The sequence below is a fragment of the Dermacentor albipictus genome, chromosome 1, assembly GCF_038994185.2.
Source record: "Dermacentor albipictus isolate Rhodes 1998 colony chromosome 1, USDA_Dalb.pri_finalv2, whole genome shotgun sequence".
Taxonomy (NCBI): domain Eukaryota; kingdom Metazoa; phylum Arthropoda; class Arachnida; order Ixodida; family Ixodidae; genus Dermacentor; species Dermacentor albipictus.
The window spans coordinates 230,585,689-230,601,909 of NC_091821.1; the positions used below are offsets into that span (position 1 = coordinate 230,585,689).

General features: G+C 43.0%; 1 protein-coding gene across 2 annotated transcripts in view; it reads left to right on the forward strand.

The window, feature by feature from the left end:
• The window catches only part of LOC135915691 (low-density lipoprotein receptor-related protein 1-like), a 118,046-nt gene that overhangs the window by 98,921 nt on the left and 2,904 nt on the right, over positions 1–16,221 (forward strand). For both annotated transcript variants that reach the window (XM_070531029.1, XM_070531028.1), the window contains 2 exons: positions 2,002–2,084; positions 4,831–5,024. In XM_070531029.1, coding sequence (XP_070387130.1) covers positions 2,002–2,084; positions 4,831–5,024 — 277 coding nt within the window. The remainder of the gene's footprint in view (positions 1–2,001; positions 2,085–4,830; positions 5,025–16,221) is intronic.

The following is a 16,221-nucleotide window of genomic DNA, read 5'->3' on the forward strand; positions in this document are numbered from 1 at the left end:
TGTGCCAAATTCTGCCGAAAGTGGAAAAATGACTGAAATTTTGCTACGCTATGCCAGAGTAGCTTTGGCAGCATCAGCAAAAGACCACTGACGTGGTGCAGGGCGTTGTGTTATTAATCTTGGAGCACATGTAAAAACAACTTTCGTATTCAGTGTATTTTGTACCCAATGAATAAAACTAAAGGTGACATCCTTTTATGTTGCTGCCCGAGCCAGCGAGTCGGGGCAGGTGTGGAGAGCTGGTGCTTATCCAAACCTCCCTCTTGGTGGAGCGGCCGCATGCTTGTGCTAGCGCGATTTCCGTGAAAATGTACCCACTGCCGGCCATGCTTTTATGTTTGTTTTGACTCGTGCCGGTGTCACGACAGTTGGTCTTGATCATGGTGTGCAGCCCCACGATCGCGCCAATCTCGAATCCCGATATTGCATTGATTGTATTGCTGTGCAGCGTGAGCACCACAATAAAAAAATGCAAGCTGAGAGAGTGAGCATTGAGGGAACTCTGAAAAGGACAGGCCAAGACAGGAGGAATGTCGCTCCCTATCTTATTCAGGGGGCTTACAGCCTATCACTCAATGTGGATTCCAGATGTCTAGGTACTTCTAACGAGTCCGACTATTCAGTGGCGAAGCGAAGTCAGTCATGTGCAGAATCTTGGTTTTAGCTAGTTGGTGCTGCGACATTACCTCGAAATGTGTTTGGATAAGCCCTTGTGGTGTTTTGCTAACCCTAGCTTTTTCATAACATCTGTTGGAAAACGCCTCCAGTCATTTTACCAGCACTTAATACAAAAATGAAAATGCCTTTAGGCTGCTCTTGAACACTTTTTTAATGATGCAGAATGTAAGGCTTTGTGACTGTTAATCCATTTAATTATAGTGATGCTCTAAATTAAAATTTGCATGCAAGAGACTTCTCCAATAAGATATATGTGCTACAAACTGCTCCAAAATCGGAATTTGTCCGTACCACTCTTCTCCAGAATGGAATTTTATCTGCTCCAAAAATTGCTACAAAGTGACTTTGGGCATTCCCACCCCTGCAAGTTTTTTTCCAGCACTTCTTCACCACACAAGTGTGTGGACTGTCCTTTGAAAGCAGTGAAAAGATAAAGGGAAGTGAGAGACAGTAAGTGGCACTGACTACAAAAAAATGGGGAGTTGGGTTGTGTGTTTCAGGTCATGCATTTCACCCTTCAAGAATGTAGTGCAACATGCCAATTCTTTTCAGCTTTCAGTACATTTATCAAGACATGCAGAGTACCCAGACTAAAAAATAATTAGATAAAGGTGCTTTAAAAAGATATAAAAGAAATTCAGTGTGTGCATAGTAATGTTTCCAAGATATGTATAAAGAATAGTTTGAGCCAATTATGCACATGGTGCTCTCGTTTTACAGATTAGTTATTCTTGGTCGACACAGTGATCTTCTAAAGCAAGAGATTATCAACAGAGAAATGGATGAGAGCATGTGTACACTGGCATAGATGCTCATTCTCATTCTAAGTGCCTGCCCTTGTTTAATTACTTCCAGCTTGTAATAGGTAAAAAAAAAAGGTTCAACAGAATTCACATCAGTGCAGTACCATGCTGCACAATAGATACATATGTGAGGGAGGGCTTTTGAGGACTTGAATAATAAAAGTGTTATAGGATGAGAAGACCTGCATTCCTTCTCACATCAATGTGTTTGCAGTGTTCCTAGAACAATGTGAGCTTTTCTGCAGATCTCAGTTGACTGGTATTTTGAGCTCGTCACAATGCACGAAACTGGGAAAAAGTAATACTGTGCTATGTTTGCAGCATACAAGACAAGATGGTTTCTCAAACTGAAAAAGTAGATGCAGGTGCATTTATTTAACCTTAATTTGCCATAGGCCAAACCGCATGGTTAAAAAAAAAGAAAAGAAAAAATGCAGCAGATAATTATCTAGCAGTCATTTGATCTGTTGTCATTTGCAAAACTTTGAACATTTGACCATTGGTCCTGCATTCTTTCCAGGTGCACTGCCAATTTTACTGGGCCACGGTGCCAGTTCTATGCAGCATACATCTACAATCCACCCTTCTCCGATGAGGAACCAGGTATGGTTGTTTCACTTTGCAGTGCTTTTATGTGGGTTGTTGCGTTTGAAGATGAATACCTTGCTGTTTTCGTTACATTGAAAGATTCAACGAGGAGTAGAGGCAGTTTAATGAAACCAACATTGCATAAACTTGGCAGCCGCAGTGTTACCTTTGGATAGAGATATAACCTGAACATATGAATAATTGGGTTTGAATACAGTTTTCTGAATTCTTAACTTGTGTATCACCAGTGTTTGGTATTTCATTCATGGGCACAGATGTACTATTAAAAGTTTATTTGCTGCATTGCATTTGCCAAGCAAGGTACGAACATTTCAAATAAAGCGGGTAACAAATCCCACTTCTCAATGCCCTTCAACCTAATTTTCTCAAGCTACAGGAGCAGTCATAATTTTCTAATAATGAGCATGTTTAAACTTTGCACTCTGCGAAATCTGGGTGCATCAGCTTTAGTGCACATATAGGCACGTTTATATATTATGCTTAAATGGCACGTTAAATATCAAGGCACGTTTTCCACCATGGGTGCAGCAAGTGATTCCTTCCTTTCCCATGCTGTCCACAAAAGGCACTGTTGTTAAATTTGGAATTCCAACTAAGCTACTGGAGGTGAAGCCTGTTGTTGTGCCTGCCAGATACATATACAACATAAATGGACGTAATTAGGAGATACTGGCAGAAGATGGGTGCCAAGAACAAAAACAGTACTCTTTTTGTTTTTAGCCATCATGTACCAACTAGCCCAGCAGCAAACTCTCTTGAAAAAGGTGGGCTACCTGATCTAACACAAATCCGAACAACACTGGCAGGTTTCTACTATACAGAAGTATCTTCATCAAACCATCTTGCTGGAACTAGTTTGTTGGTGAATCCCAAACTGCCAGAAGCTTATCATATAGCTCAGTGACATGTTGAAAATTTCCACTACAATGTGCTTATTTCAGTCAGGATTCTCTACAGGATCCAGACGACCAGCATGTTGCTGGTAGCACAATTAATGTCCATGTGGGATCCAGGAACAAGGTGTGCACATTCAGACAACTCTACTTGAATGTAGGGGCTCTGCAACATGCCTTTTAGCCATTTGCTGCATTTCCATCCACCATGTGTTGCATCAGTACACACTCGCATGTTGTAAAGCATTGCGCCATTGGTAGTTTGTTTGAATGGTTAAGCAGAGCATGGTTGCAAGCTCGTCGCCAAATAGAAAACAGGAAACATCAAGCCTAATCTACACTGTTGCATGGAAAAATTGCAGTGTGAGCAATTTCCTGGAGTTCTGCACTTTACTGCACTTACAATTGCCTACAAGTATTTCCTCGGCTTTCTTGATGCTCTTTGAAGGCATTATGACTGTGCCTCCGTGATCAAGAGAGAGCCTGTCTAGGTGTCTATTCCAACTTGCAGTTGCACATACAGTTTTGCATATAGCATTTCTGTATCGAGGTTTGCTGATTGTAGTGTAACTGCTACTTTCTTGAGCTGCATGCAACATCATCACCTATCCAAGGATGCACGCGCTGTCCAAGGATTCACGCGCCGTTGATAACACATTTTGCCACTGACACAGCCACAAGGGCTCAACGGTTGTCGCAGCTGGTCATGTGATTGATGTATTAATTATTTGTTTATGTGACTAACTTGACCCAATAAACTTTTTGCCCCGTATTGCTATCGCCTGTCGGCTTCATTATTTCAACACTGCCGAGCAATAAAGGGTGCTGCTGCAGAATAAGCAATCAAAGTAAGGGCTTTGTGTACTGAGAGAAAGCACCTGCAACTGCACTGCAAGATTTTACAGCTTTTTAAAATATTTTTAACTTCAGGTGTTTTCAACTCAAAGGGGGCACTGATGTTGGCTTCATGAACTGGTTTGGTGGGTCTAAGAGTGGTCCCGCACTGCTCATTTGTCCTTTTGTTTTTTCTTGTTCTTTGTACTCCTTGCATTCAGTGCCTATTGCAGCATTTTTGTATGTGAGTGCTGGAGAAAACTTGCAATAAAATGATTAATACTGTAAAAATACGAGGCCGTTGCATGTCTTAAGCAGTACATGTGCTTCACTAGGCCTTGTGGATGCATTTGCAGTGACACAAGGAGCGAGATAGTGAAGGAGAAACAAAGCAGCAGCTGTGTTGAAAAAAAAAAAAAATACAGCAGCTGCGTTGGCAAGAGGTTTTTGCAAAGTGCAAAGCCCCTTACAGAAAAGAAAAAAAAAGAAATACTTTCAGCATGCTAGGAGCATCTTTCTACAGCTTCTTCCATGATGATAAAGCATTAAGTGTGCCTATGTGCTTTACTTAACATTATTACTTATAATTTTACTTACTTTATTTGCTATGAATAGACATAATTCATGCTTCCTGCTCACTATCATGTATTTACATACAGTCTCTGCTTCTGAATAAGAAGCTTTCTCTTTCACTATTTCCTGCTGTATTATTTATGGTCACTCTGGACTAGGTTAAATTTGCTAGTGAGCATCTTGTTTATTGATTGAGCAAAGCATTAGGCTAACTCGTGTTTGCCAAAACCCACTCAACAGCTCAACTTATTCAATTTTACAAAGGATACTTGAGTTGGTAACATGAGTTTGTTAGCCTGCTGCCATAGCTGCTACAAACAGCAGTAACGAATCAGACCCAGCTGGCGACCATTTAGGCCACTGCTATTGAACTGTTATTTACTGTATGTTGCTGACATAAAGAAATGTCAGCTAATTGTGCTACGATTTCCCATTTACAGCTGATGTGAAGATAATAGTGATTCCAGTGGCTGTGCTGCTTTCTGCATTCCTGCTGATGCTGGTGGTTGCTTGGGTGAAAAGGAGGCGTGCTTGGCAGTCCACTGCAGTCTCCCTCTCTTCTGAAGAGGCCAATCCAGCCTTAGCGGCACGCATGATTGATAGCCAGTATGAAACTTCTTTCTCAGATAATGTGGTGAGTTTCATTTTGTCTATTTTACCTTAAGGTAAGCACTGCACTGCCCTTCAACTAAGGAACACACTGTGCTTTAGTAATGTTTCTCCGTGATTCCTAAAACTTCGGAAAGCACACCTTCCCTCTAGTGCATACGAGTAGATGTTTAGAGCATCTGGTTGTAAAATTTTCATCTAGGAATTGCTGGGAAGTATCTTTGAAGCACAGTGACCCCGTTAGGCTATGAGACAATGGGCAGCGCTGCCATCCACTTTCTTGAATCAAGGCAGGGTGCCAAAAGGAGGAACATTCTAGATTACTGGGGTATGATGCAGAATTTAATTGAACACAAGCTCCATACCAGATTGTTTCAGTGACACCGTCTTTACCTCTAAATTTGAGATGAATAGTTAATGCAGGCAAAAATGTATGGTGTGCATGACATCAGAAACTGTCAAATAAACCCCATGAAGTTCTCTAACTATTTGAAATTTTTACATGAATAACTTAAGCACATATGTTACGACTGTGTTGTTCAAGGCATTCTATGTTCGAGGCATGTCCATTCAGTAGGAATTCTAAGACTAGCACCAGATTGAAAATGTTCATACCCTACCCCTTGGGGCGTTGGTGGTGGTTGTGAAACTTCATTTCTGAAAAGTGTCCTGTCCTGAAGGACACCCGACTGTTCGTCAAGGTGGAGAGCGCACCTCCCATGTCGGGATGGGGAGCCCTAGGTTCTCCGCCGCTTAGCGGGCTTTCTGGACAGCCCAGAGTTGGTCTTGTAGCTTGCTGCTCCTAACGGCGTCGTCCCACTTGTTCTTGTCCTCCAGATAGGAGGTCCGCGTTGTGCATCCCCACAGCATGTGTCCCAAGTTCACATGTCCACCACATTGTGCACAGTTGAATGATCCGTTGTAGTCCGGGTCGATTCAGCTCATATACCAAGGATTGGGGGCATGAGTTCGTCTGTAGCAAGCGGAGAGTGACTGACTGCGCCGTTAAGTCCCTTGTTTGGAAGAGAGAATTCTCTACGTCCTAAATAGAAGTGCTTGGTGAGCTCATTATATGTCTGAAGTTGATCTTTAAAGGCCTTAGGAGTAGACGAGGGGGTCCACAGGAGAGCGCAGCTGGCAAGTCCTCGCGCGGCCCTATGAGTGGATTCGTTAAGGTTCCGCTGACCTCCCACGAAATCGCTCATATGGGCTGGGAACCAAACGGTAGAGTGGAGACTAATGGATCTACCTTCGAGTAACTTGGAAACCTTCACATCTACCACTCCCCTAGCAAAGACGTGAGTGGCTGCCCTAGAATCACTATAGATTACTGAGCGCTGTGGATCTAGCAGAGTGAGTGCAATGGCCATTTGTTCGGCCACCTCCGGATTCTTGGTGTAAACAGAGAGTGCTTTGCAGGCTCATTCGTGGGCGTCTATTATGGCTACCGAAAAAGCTTCGCAACTGACCACCTGGGCAACGTCTACGAAGACAGCATCCGTAGATGCCTCGGCAAGAAGAGCCTTCGCACGGTCAAGTCTTCTCCCGTGGTTAAAGACAGGTTGGATGTTCCTAGGAAAGGGAAGGTGGACGTTCTTGGGAAAGGGACGAACCACCATTGCTTCCCTGATTTCATTGCTAAAATGTCTGACGTTATCCTTTTCACGTTCAGTAAAAGTTCCCACAGTGACCAGGATGTCCCTGCCCGCTCTGGTGCCCGACACCCAGACGACCTGTGCTGTGCACTGAGCCTCAGCCATTTCGGCAAGAGTATTGTGTATTCTTAGTTTCGATAGGAGCTCGGTGGATGCGTTGAACGGTGTGGCTTCAAGAATACCTTGAAGACTCGGCGAATGGTGGTATCGAGGTGCTTCTCTTCTGTTTTCTTCCAATCAAGCATAGCCACAACACAAGTAATATGACAAAGGACGAAAACGTGAATGAGCCTAATGGCACATTGCTCGCTCATGCCTCTATTTCTATTGACAATGCGTCGAAACATACGTAGAGCATTCTCTACTTTGCCTGTTATCTTTTGTATCATCAAGCGACTGGATCCGTTATTTTGAATAGTTAGTCCTAGGACTCTTATTGACCCTACTTCAGATATGCAGTTACCATTCATGTCAAAGAGCACGATATGAAGCCTACTGTCTTGCTCCCAGCCTTTGGGTTTTCGTCCTGGCCTGGAAGGGTGGTAAAAGAGCAATTCCGATTTCCTCGACAAGCATTTGAGTCCCGCTGGAGAGAGGCAGAGTTTCGTGACCCTAATAGCATCCTGCATTCGAGCCTCCAACTCTCCGTCGCTGCCCCCAGCGCTCCATAGGGTAACATCATCGGCATAAATGGTGTGTTCAACCTCCTCAATTTCCAACAATGAGTTGGCCAGCTTGGACATGACCAGATTGAACAGGAAGGGAGACGATACCGAGCCCTCTGGTGTGCCCCTGCCACCTAGCTCTTAAAGTTCTGATTTTAAGTCGCCAATGTGCAAGAAAGCGGTTCCGCCGTTCAGAAAAGGTTGAATATAGTGGAAAAAGCGTTGACCAAGATTAAGATCCATTTCGGATCTTAATCTTGGTGAACGCATGAAGAATTGCCGCGTGGCGTACAGTGTCGAAAGCCTTCTCTACATCAAGACCGAGTATGACCCTTGTATCGCGAGTGACCCTTTCTATAAGCCTCTTCTTAATTCTAAGCATAGCATTCTGGGTCGAAAGTCCTGGCCTGAATTTGATCATGGTGTATGGAAAAGTTTGTTCTCCTCTGCATGATTCGAGAACCAGTTGAGCACGACATGTTCCATGACCTTACCGAGGCATGATGTCAGAGATAGGGCTGAGGTTTGCGAGCCCAAGAGGTTTGCCTGGCTTGGGAATGAGTACCGTACGTGCATGTTTCCATTCTTTCGAAACGCGGCCCTCTTTCTAGGTTCTATTGATTTGCCTGGTTAAGTAACTGACAGAATTATCTTCGAGGTTGCGCAGAACTTTGTTGGAGATCCCATTGGGGCCAGTGGCAGATCTACTATTAAGTTCTTGAATTGCAAGGCAAATTTCACCCTCCAAGAATTCTCCCTCAAGGATGCGATTAGGAGACCCCGAGTATCCGGCCGAAAGGGGGGTGAACGATTGCGTCCTCTTGAGCGGAAGGTACTTACTAGCTAGGTCATCCAACGGCTTGTCATCCGCCATTTCTTTTCTCGCCTTGTGAATAATTTTGCATAGTAGCGACCGTTGAGCGGGTTTGGACTTGGAGCCGCTCTCATCCAAGAGGTCTTTCAGGAGGCCCCAGCCACTGCCTTTGCGGAGTCTGCCATCCAGGGAGACACACACCTTGTCCCACTGCTGTCTACATAGAACTCTACAGCGTTCCTCAATTTTCTTATTCAATATGGCTATTCTCTTCCTAAGTCTCCTGTTCAACCGTTGACCTTTCCACTGTGCTAATATCGATTGCTCCGCCTCGAGGAGGTGAGCAAGCCTGGAATCCATCTTATCCGTTTGGATGTCCATGGCAATAACTTTCTCCGATGCCCTGATGTCGGATCCGAGTTGCTCTACCCAGCTTTCGAGCGGCGGATCAGCCCTAGCTGGGGTGAGCTTTGGGGGGTTCTCAATTTACGGAATTTGTCCCAATCAATCAGCTTATATTCCCTTAGCTTTATAATGACTATCTCGAGTTTGTTATTGTGTAATGGTCACTGCCCAGATCAATGTTCATATTGTCCCTAATGAACTCCGCGATCCCCCTGACAAAAGTGACGTTGGGAGTAAAGTCCCTGCATGAGGAGGTACCGCATCTAGTTGGATGTTCGGAGTCTGTAACAAGAGTTAGACTAAGGTCCAAAGCATGCGTCCACAGCCTCTCCCCCTTGCCGGTGGAGAAGGGATATCCCCACACTTGATGAGGTGGATTGAAGTCACCCCCAACAAGCAGAGGAGCCTCCCTTGCAAGTTTAGTGACCTTGGTTAGGATGGATTTGAAGCACTCTCTGGTCTGGAATCTTTAGGACTGCTGTACAAATTGAGGAGAAATATGCTGCTGCTATTGCCTTCGTAACTGTTGGGAACAGTCCCAACCGCAATAAATTCAACATTACTGTGTAGCGTGCGGAGCTCATGTCGGACAACGGAATCTTCCTGTTTATGCAAATGGCAACACCCCTGCCTCTGTCTCCTCGAAAATACTCTACCTTGTAGCCCGTGAAGGAAAGGGCAATCATCAGTGTTTCTTGGAGCATAATTGCATATGGTGTCTCAGCCTTTGATTTAATTAACTGCAGGAGGGCAGCCTTTTTAGGACTGATTCCCCTGCAGTTCCATTGCCAAACTCTGAAATTCATATTAGCCGGCGTCATCCTGATTATTTGGAGATAGCTTATTCAATTGAGAGTTACTGAGAGATCTGCCCAGCATTGGTAGCGTTTTGGGACAGATTTTCTCCATGGCGGGAACTACTGTCTCATTAAGATATGTCTCAAGTCTTCTGTAGACTGATTCCCGATTCCTCCTTGCTACACTCAATACGACTAAGTCAGTTGTTGATTTGTCTGGTGCTATCATTAATGGCAGAGAGAGCCTCCTTAATCTCGGACTCCACCTTGGTTTGCAACTGGTTAGACTGATTGAGGGCCCTCTTTTTGGGAGCCGGACACTCGTGGGCCCCGCCTTCTAGCATTGCCACCTCCATAGACTTCAGAACCTCATCAACCGACGGGCGCTCAGACGACGCGGACTTGTTATGAGTGGTTTCTCTGCGGAGCTCAACTAGCTCTAGTGTAAGCCTATTGACCACTGCCCTGTGTTCAACACAAGTTGGCGAACTCACAAGTTAACTTGTTCAGGCTTGGGCCCATTTGTGAATCCATCTGAGTCAGCATCATTGAGCCAGAGTGGGCGCAAGTTGTCTGATTGGGCTTAGGTGGTTCGGCATGGGCATGAGTCTGAGCAATTCTTTATGAATCAGAGCTTTTGCGAGTCCAAGTTCAAGGATGTCAGAATTGCATGTGATGCATAGTTGTTGATTGAAATTAGCAAAGAAAAAAAATGCACGCACAAAAGGAGAGACGAACACAAGCACTTCTGTTTCCTTTTCTTTCTTCTTGTGCTAATTGCTATCAACAGCTGTGCAAGACCAACTAGCCCAACAGTTAGTCCTTAACATGTGATAAGTGTTTTTGAGCCTTCAAGAATGAGTCTACATGATCTTGTGTGGATTACTTAAGTGATGTCCAGTGGAATTGGCAAGCCTGAGTGAGGGCATGTGAGCTAATGACGTATGACCATTAAAGCCAATTTCACATATGACAGATGAAAAGTTATAGAATAAATTGTGTGCGCCTTGAAGGTCTGTAGCATCTATATTGTTTGGCCATTGAGTGCATTCTGTACCCCAAGGCTGTTTTTCTTTAGTGTAGTTCTCAGGCATTATGTGCTTTCATTTATGTGGTATTTTTGCTGCTGAGTATGTCTTTGAGAGAGAGCAATCAATAATAATAATAATAGTAATAATAATATTACAAAGAAAAAAGGCTGTATTGCAGGTTTTTTTGGGCTAAAATAAATTCTTCTACAGCATGGAATGCAGGATGAATTGTTAAGCGCAGCGATTTCTACTACATACAAAATTTGTTTACTCTAGGAAAATGCCTTGCAAAACATTTGATTTGCCTAAGCACTCCACTACCTCCTTCATTAAAAAGGTTAAGGGGACAGGGTAGGTGCTACATCTTCCATGTTTTTTACCACTGACTCCTTTTCTAAGCAACTAGTGTGGTTAAAATAAAGAAATTGTTATTACTGTATACAGAATTCACTCTTTCTACTACACCTAAATCTTAGGTTAAGGGTGTCATAGTCTTTTCTGTTTGTTGTTTATAAGGTGCACATAATTTTCAGGCAATAATAGGTGATAAATGTCATGTGGAAGAAAAATTGTTCAATGAAATTTGACGGTGTTGGTATAGTAAACTTCCAATCTTTTCTTTAACTACTGGGAAGAAATGTTCTTCCTGGTATATTAAGTAGTCATTATAATGGCACAAACACACGCAAAAAAAAAATTTGTTGTTTTGAGAAAATCGGCTTTAAAATTAAAGAGAAAAATGTTTACACCAATATAATGCACAAAAAGCAGCCAGTTCTAATTCAGTCAGCAGAAGTGGACCTGGCGGAGCAGCTATGGGCCGTCCAGCGAGCCCACGATGCGGCCAGGGAGTTACAACTCCCGGTCCCAACGTGGGAGTAGCCCGCTCTATGGGACCTTGCGTCCCGTAGCTCGCAGGACCTCTCATTAAAGTTATTCAATCCAATCAATCCAAGTGGATCCACATCGCTGGGATTAAATTTTCACTAGTTTGCCTTATGGGCTTTCTTTAGTTACTCGCCAGGCAGCCTTGTTGGCCCTATTGGCTGGCGTAAGAAGTTCATAATACTGATACCACAGAAGTGGCGGCGCTTCTGAAGTAATTTATCATTGTAATCTTATCCGCTTTCAAATTCTAGCCTTGGAGTCGGAAAGTAATCAGTCTTCCTAGAGAACTGGTGCTGAAGGAGTGAACAACTGAGAAGTGCATTCAGTCCAGGCGATGCAAAGCACTATCTGGTCACTCAATTGGCTGTGAAGTAGCTTGTTAGTTGTAGCCAAACAAAGATTGAAATTCCCTCTAAATGCGTAAAAATTAGGTGCTGCAGTTTTCTGCACATTCTTTTTTTTTTCTTTTTTCTTAGCACTACCACAAATCTGCACGTAGGCTTACAAAAGGGGGCATGGCAGTCACCACCTAGGTTTCAATATTACTTATCCCCCCAAAGTGTCACGCCTACACAAATGAGTCAATAATTGTTGTTCAAGAAAGAATGTGCATTTCAAATAGCGAGAAGTAAAATAATTCAAGAAAATATTTCTTGCTGTAGCATCTTTAGGGACGTGGGGCAAGTTCCATCAACAATATCTCAGGTTCTGGTAGTACATAATGACTTTGAATATGGTATCTTTGCTAATGTTACTTGTACTCAGTATAATCCATAAACTTCCCCGACCTGATTATAATGCTGTACATTCCAACTGTGTGTTAGTAATAGTAGTACAGTAACATTTTTATTTCAAATATACATACTATATATGCAACTCATAGCACGACCTGATATTTGAGCATTGCATGCAGGACCTCCAACATAGCAGGTGAGACCTGCGAGATCATCTTTGGTCACAAAAAGACTAGCCGCCCTGAAAAAAAAAGGGGGGAGGGGGGGCTTGGAGGCTTTCATTCGATTTTTCAACTGTTGGCATGCATAGGTGTACTATTTCTTATACATGGTTGTCACTGCATGATCAATGTGCCGTGCTAGAGTATTTGCCATGTGTAAACCTGTTTAAGGACCCTTTTAACCACTGCGGGACAAAACTATGTGGAACACCAATTCATTTGTCACTTATTTTGTTGCAAATGCTTTTCTCTGTGGTAGTACCATATTTACTCGAATGTAACACGCAATCTTTTTTTCCTATAGAACGGGTCCAAAAATTGTGTGCGCGTTAGAATTGAGTATGACCCTAAATCTGCGTTACAATTTCGCCATTGGCATTTCAAAACGGCCGCCTCATACGCACTTCGAGCCTAGCTGCTCTGGCTTCCTTCATGTGCTGTAGTGTGTTTAGTCCCCGTCTGTCTTCCCATTTTCTGCGTTTGCTCTATCAGCATGGAGGTGCCGACTGCAAAGACATGCCGAGTTCATCACAATGCATCAATTAGAAGGAAAGCGATCATGTGTGCGGAGACGGACGGAAATCGGGCCGCGTCACGGGCGTTCGGAGTTCCCGAAACTTGCGTGCAGGGCTGGCGTAAACAGGAGAGGCATTCTACACCGGTGGCTGCTACGTACCGCACGGCCCCTATCTTGAAAGCAATCTGCGGCAGAGACAAGAGTCTACGCATCTAGGCACAGCGTGCTTTGTTCTCGTCACTTAGTTCGCTTCCAAGTGAGAGGGCACACAAAGGTCAATTTCCTCGCTCCTGCTACCGCATTTCCTCACCCCAGCGTTTAAAGAGTTTCCGCAGTCATGGAGTGAGATGTGTTAATGCTTGCGTGTGTGACACCATGCTTGTTAATTCAATTAGTAAGCGAATGTTTAAAAGTTTATACGCCCGATGAAACTATTCTCCTTACTTTTCATATAGCTGTCTTAATTGATGCTTCGCCTTTCGCATGAAACTGAGACTTTTTTTTTATTTATCTAAACTTTAGTGCATTGGGAGTAAATCTTTGTTTTTTTCCAAATGAGAGAAAGTTGTATTTCTGTATGAATGAGGTGCATGGTACTGTAGAACGCTTTTCTTTCTTTAGGTCATGGCAAATGGGTGCGCATTACAATCGAGGGCGTTTTTTTATTCACGAAAGACGGATGTGCGTTACAATCGAGGGCGCATTAGAATCGAATAAATACGGTATGTGTTTCTTTGAGAGCACAGGAATTCAGTGTGAATCCTTAACAGCAACTGCGGATCAAGCCAGAGCAGTGTCACATCATGTTTACCTTTTGTTCATGTAAGAATACAATGATATAGTGCCACATGACAGATCCACAAAGAAAGTCCTTTTTAGGCACAGCTAAGCTTGGAAATTCGATGCCACTTGTACTAGTGTAAATTACAAGTGTTTTAGAAGTATGATCATTTTTACAAATTTTATTATGAAAAAGGAAAGCTACTTTCATGCTGTAGTGAGGACAAGCCAGGCACTGACTGAAGCTTTTCCTGAGAGGGAGCTCAGCATTAAAAAGAATGATGGCGATAATAGCTTCATTAATTTTATGTAAGCATGGCCTTTTTATCTGTGATATCTCAGTTCATATACAAAATGGGGGGCAAACTCATGTGGGAGTTGCCCTTTAGCAAACGCTGAACACATTTGAGGACATGGTTTTGGAGAATATCTAAGATACTGCTCTGGATAGTAATTCAGTTGCACGAAACTTTGTGGCAATATGCCTCATGCAAATAGGGCAGTAAAAGTGCCTGACATCACTTTTTAGAATGGACCGGATAACACAGATACGAGTGGGGTTCAGAACATCAGACATCCACTCTGGATCCATGCCTTGTGCAAGTTTGCTGCCTCCATGTTCTTCCTTGTACCATAGGCTGTCCAAGGGTGCCCCCTTATGTATGCTCTGCTCAAGGGCCCTTATTGGTAGTTTTGCTTTCCCCTCTCAGCCTTTCCTTCCAAAGCACATGACAGCAGGTACGAGGTAAAACCTTGTGTAGCGTCCAATGCTGTTGGGGCAGTTGTGTAACTACATTACGTACTGGCCACGTGCTCTCTTGCTTGTAGGCCCAATAGCATTATTGGAGAGGAGCCTGAAACCTTGCAAATCATAGTGCTAAATCATGTACTTGAGTAGTGCATAAATCCTAATGATAGAAAATTCTGACTCAAGCTCTTTTTTTCTTTTGTGCATTCTGTGAAGAGCTGGAATGGTAAGTTGAGACCTGACTGCTTAATGTTTAACTGCGAAACATGGTCTATTTTTGTTTTTTTATTTGTTTGTAGTCACTTGATCTTAGCCGAGTCCATTTAAAGGGATAAATATTGACACACTGTTGTCACATACTAGCAGTCACCAGGTCTCTTTCTTCCTTACTTACATTCTTACATTGAGGCACTGTGGTGCCCTGGCTATGCAGAATTAGTGTGCTCTGCATATGTGCAAGTGTGTGTGTGTGCTGCTGTTCTTCATAGGCACAGTACATATTGCTCTAGCAGTCATAAGTCCGGTAGTTTCCATCTGCATGTACACTGTTAAAGGGAAACCAGAAGACGTGGCCCCTACTCTCCTCTACTGCCAAGTGGCGGCTGCAGCAAGAGTTTCATGCAGGCACATTGAGTGCTGTGGGCGGTGTTCAGCTTTGAATAATCTGCTACCGATTGTGGCCGCAGCTCAGATTGTTAGATTTATGATGTTCTGATTATGTGGTTATGCTGACTTGCCAGTGAGGATATTATCTCTGAAGATTATGCAGTTATCTTTGGTAGTAGGGTGGTAAAAAGGAATACATTGTCAAATAAAGGTTTAGGATCAGTGTTATTGATGGACTAATTGCCCTCTAATCTTGAATTGCTGTGTAGAGTAAAGTAATATGAAGTATTGAAAGAAATCATGGTTGCTAAAGCCGTTCTTGTAGGCTATATGCTCAACAGTTTCTAGGTAGTTTGTAAGAACTAAGCCTAAAATGTCAGAGCTGCGAATTCATTGGTTGACAATCTGGGAAAGGTTTCTAATTCTAGTAACATTTGGCAGCTGGACGTCAGCTGCACCCATTCAATATAAGGAAAATTGAAATCGCTGAAAAGATAAATATCTGCTGTGCAGGCTTACACTGCATTATTCGTACTGATTCAAAGGTCAAAGATGTTGCTCAAATCATGATGACGGTAGAAAGTGCTATAAGCATTTCTTGTATGATATATTATGCAGGCATCACAATCAGTCTCAGGATTTGAGTGCCAGTCAATATAACAAGATGTAATCCTATTTGAAATAGCAGGAATGAAGACACCACATTGTTTACCAGAGTACTCAATGCCAGTATATATCAAGTGTTTGTGTATGTCGGAGATATTTGGATGCAGCTAGGTTTTAACGAAAATTTTTTTAAACCAGTTTTCAATGGGTTTCAGCTGTAGGCGTTAACATTGTGGATGAAGAAACTTGGCTATGCCTCGGTATTACTTTGTATGTCAGTACTAAATGATATTGATGACGTGTGTGGTGACTGTGATTCTTGGCAGTTGTGGTTGCAAATTTTCTCTGTAGCTGTAATTTCCATGGCACAACAACCTGGGCACCATCATCATCATCATATATGTTGTATTCATGTGTAGCCTCTGTCAGCAGGTCATTTGTATGGTTTGTGTAATAGCAAACTTCATAAACTTTCTTTGGGCTTGTTTAGTGGAAAATGCCGAGCCTTTTAAATTTACTCACAGCTGCAAGGATCTGACCTTTGTCTTTCAACTTTGCTATGATAGTAGGGCTATATTTACCAGGTTAAAACCTCACTGAAGCATGCCAGCCACAGTAGCCATAACCATCAAATAGTCATACAAGCCTTAGTGGTATTTGTGTGGATACATTAATTTGCATATTGTGTTGAAGCTAGAAACTAAAATGAATCAATGGACAAATACAGCTAGAGTGAAGTAACCTTTTGTTTTTAA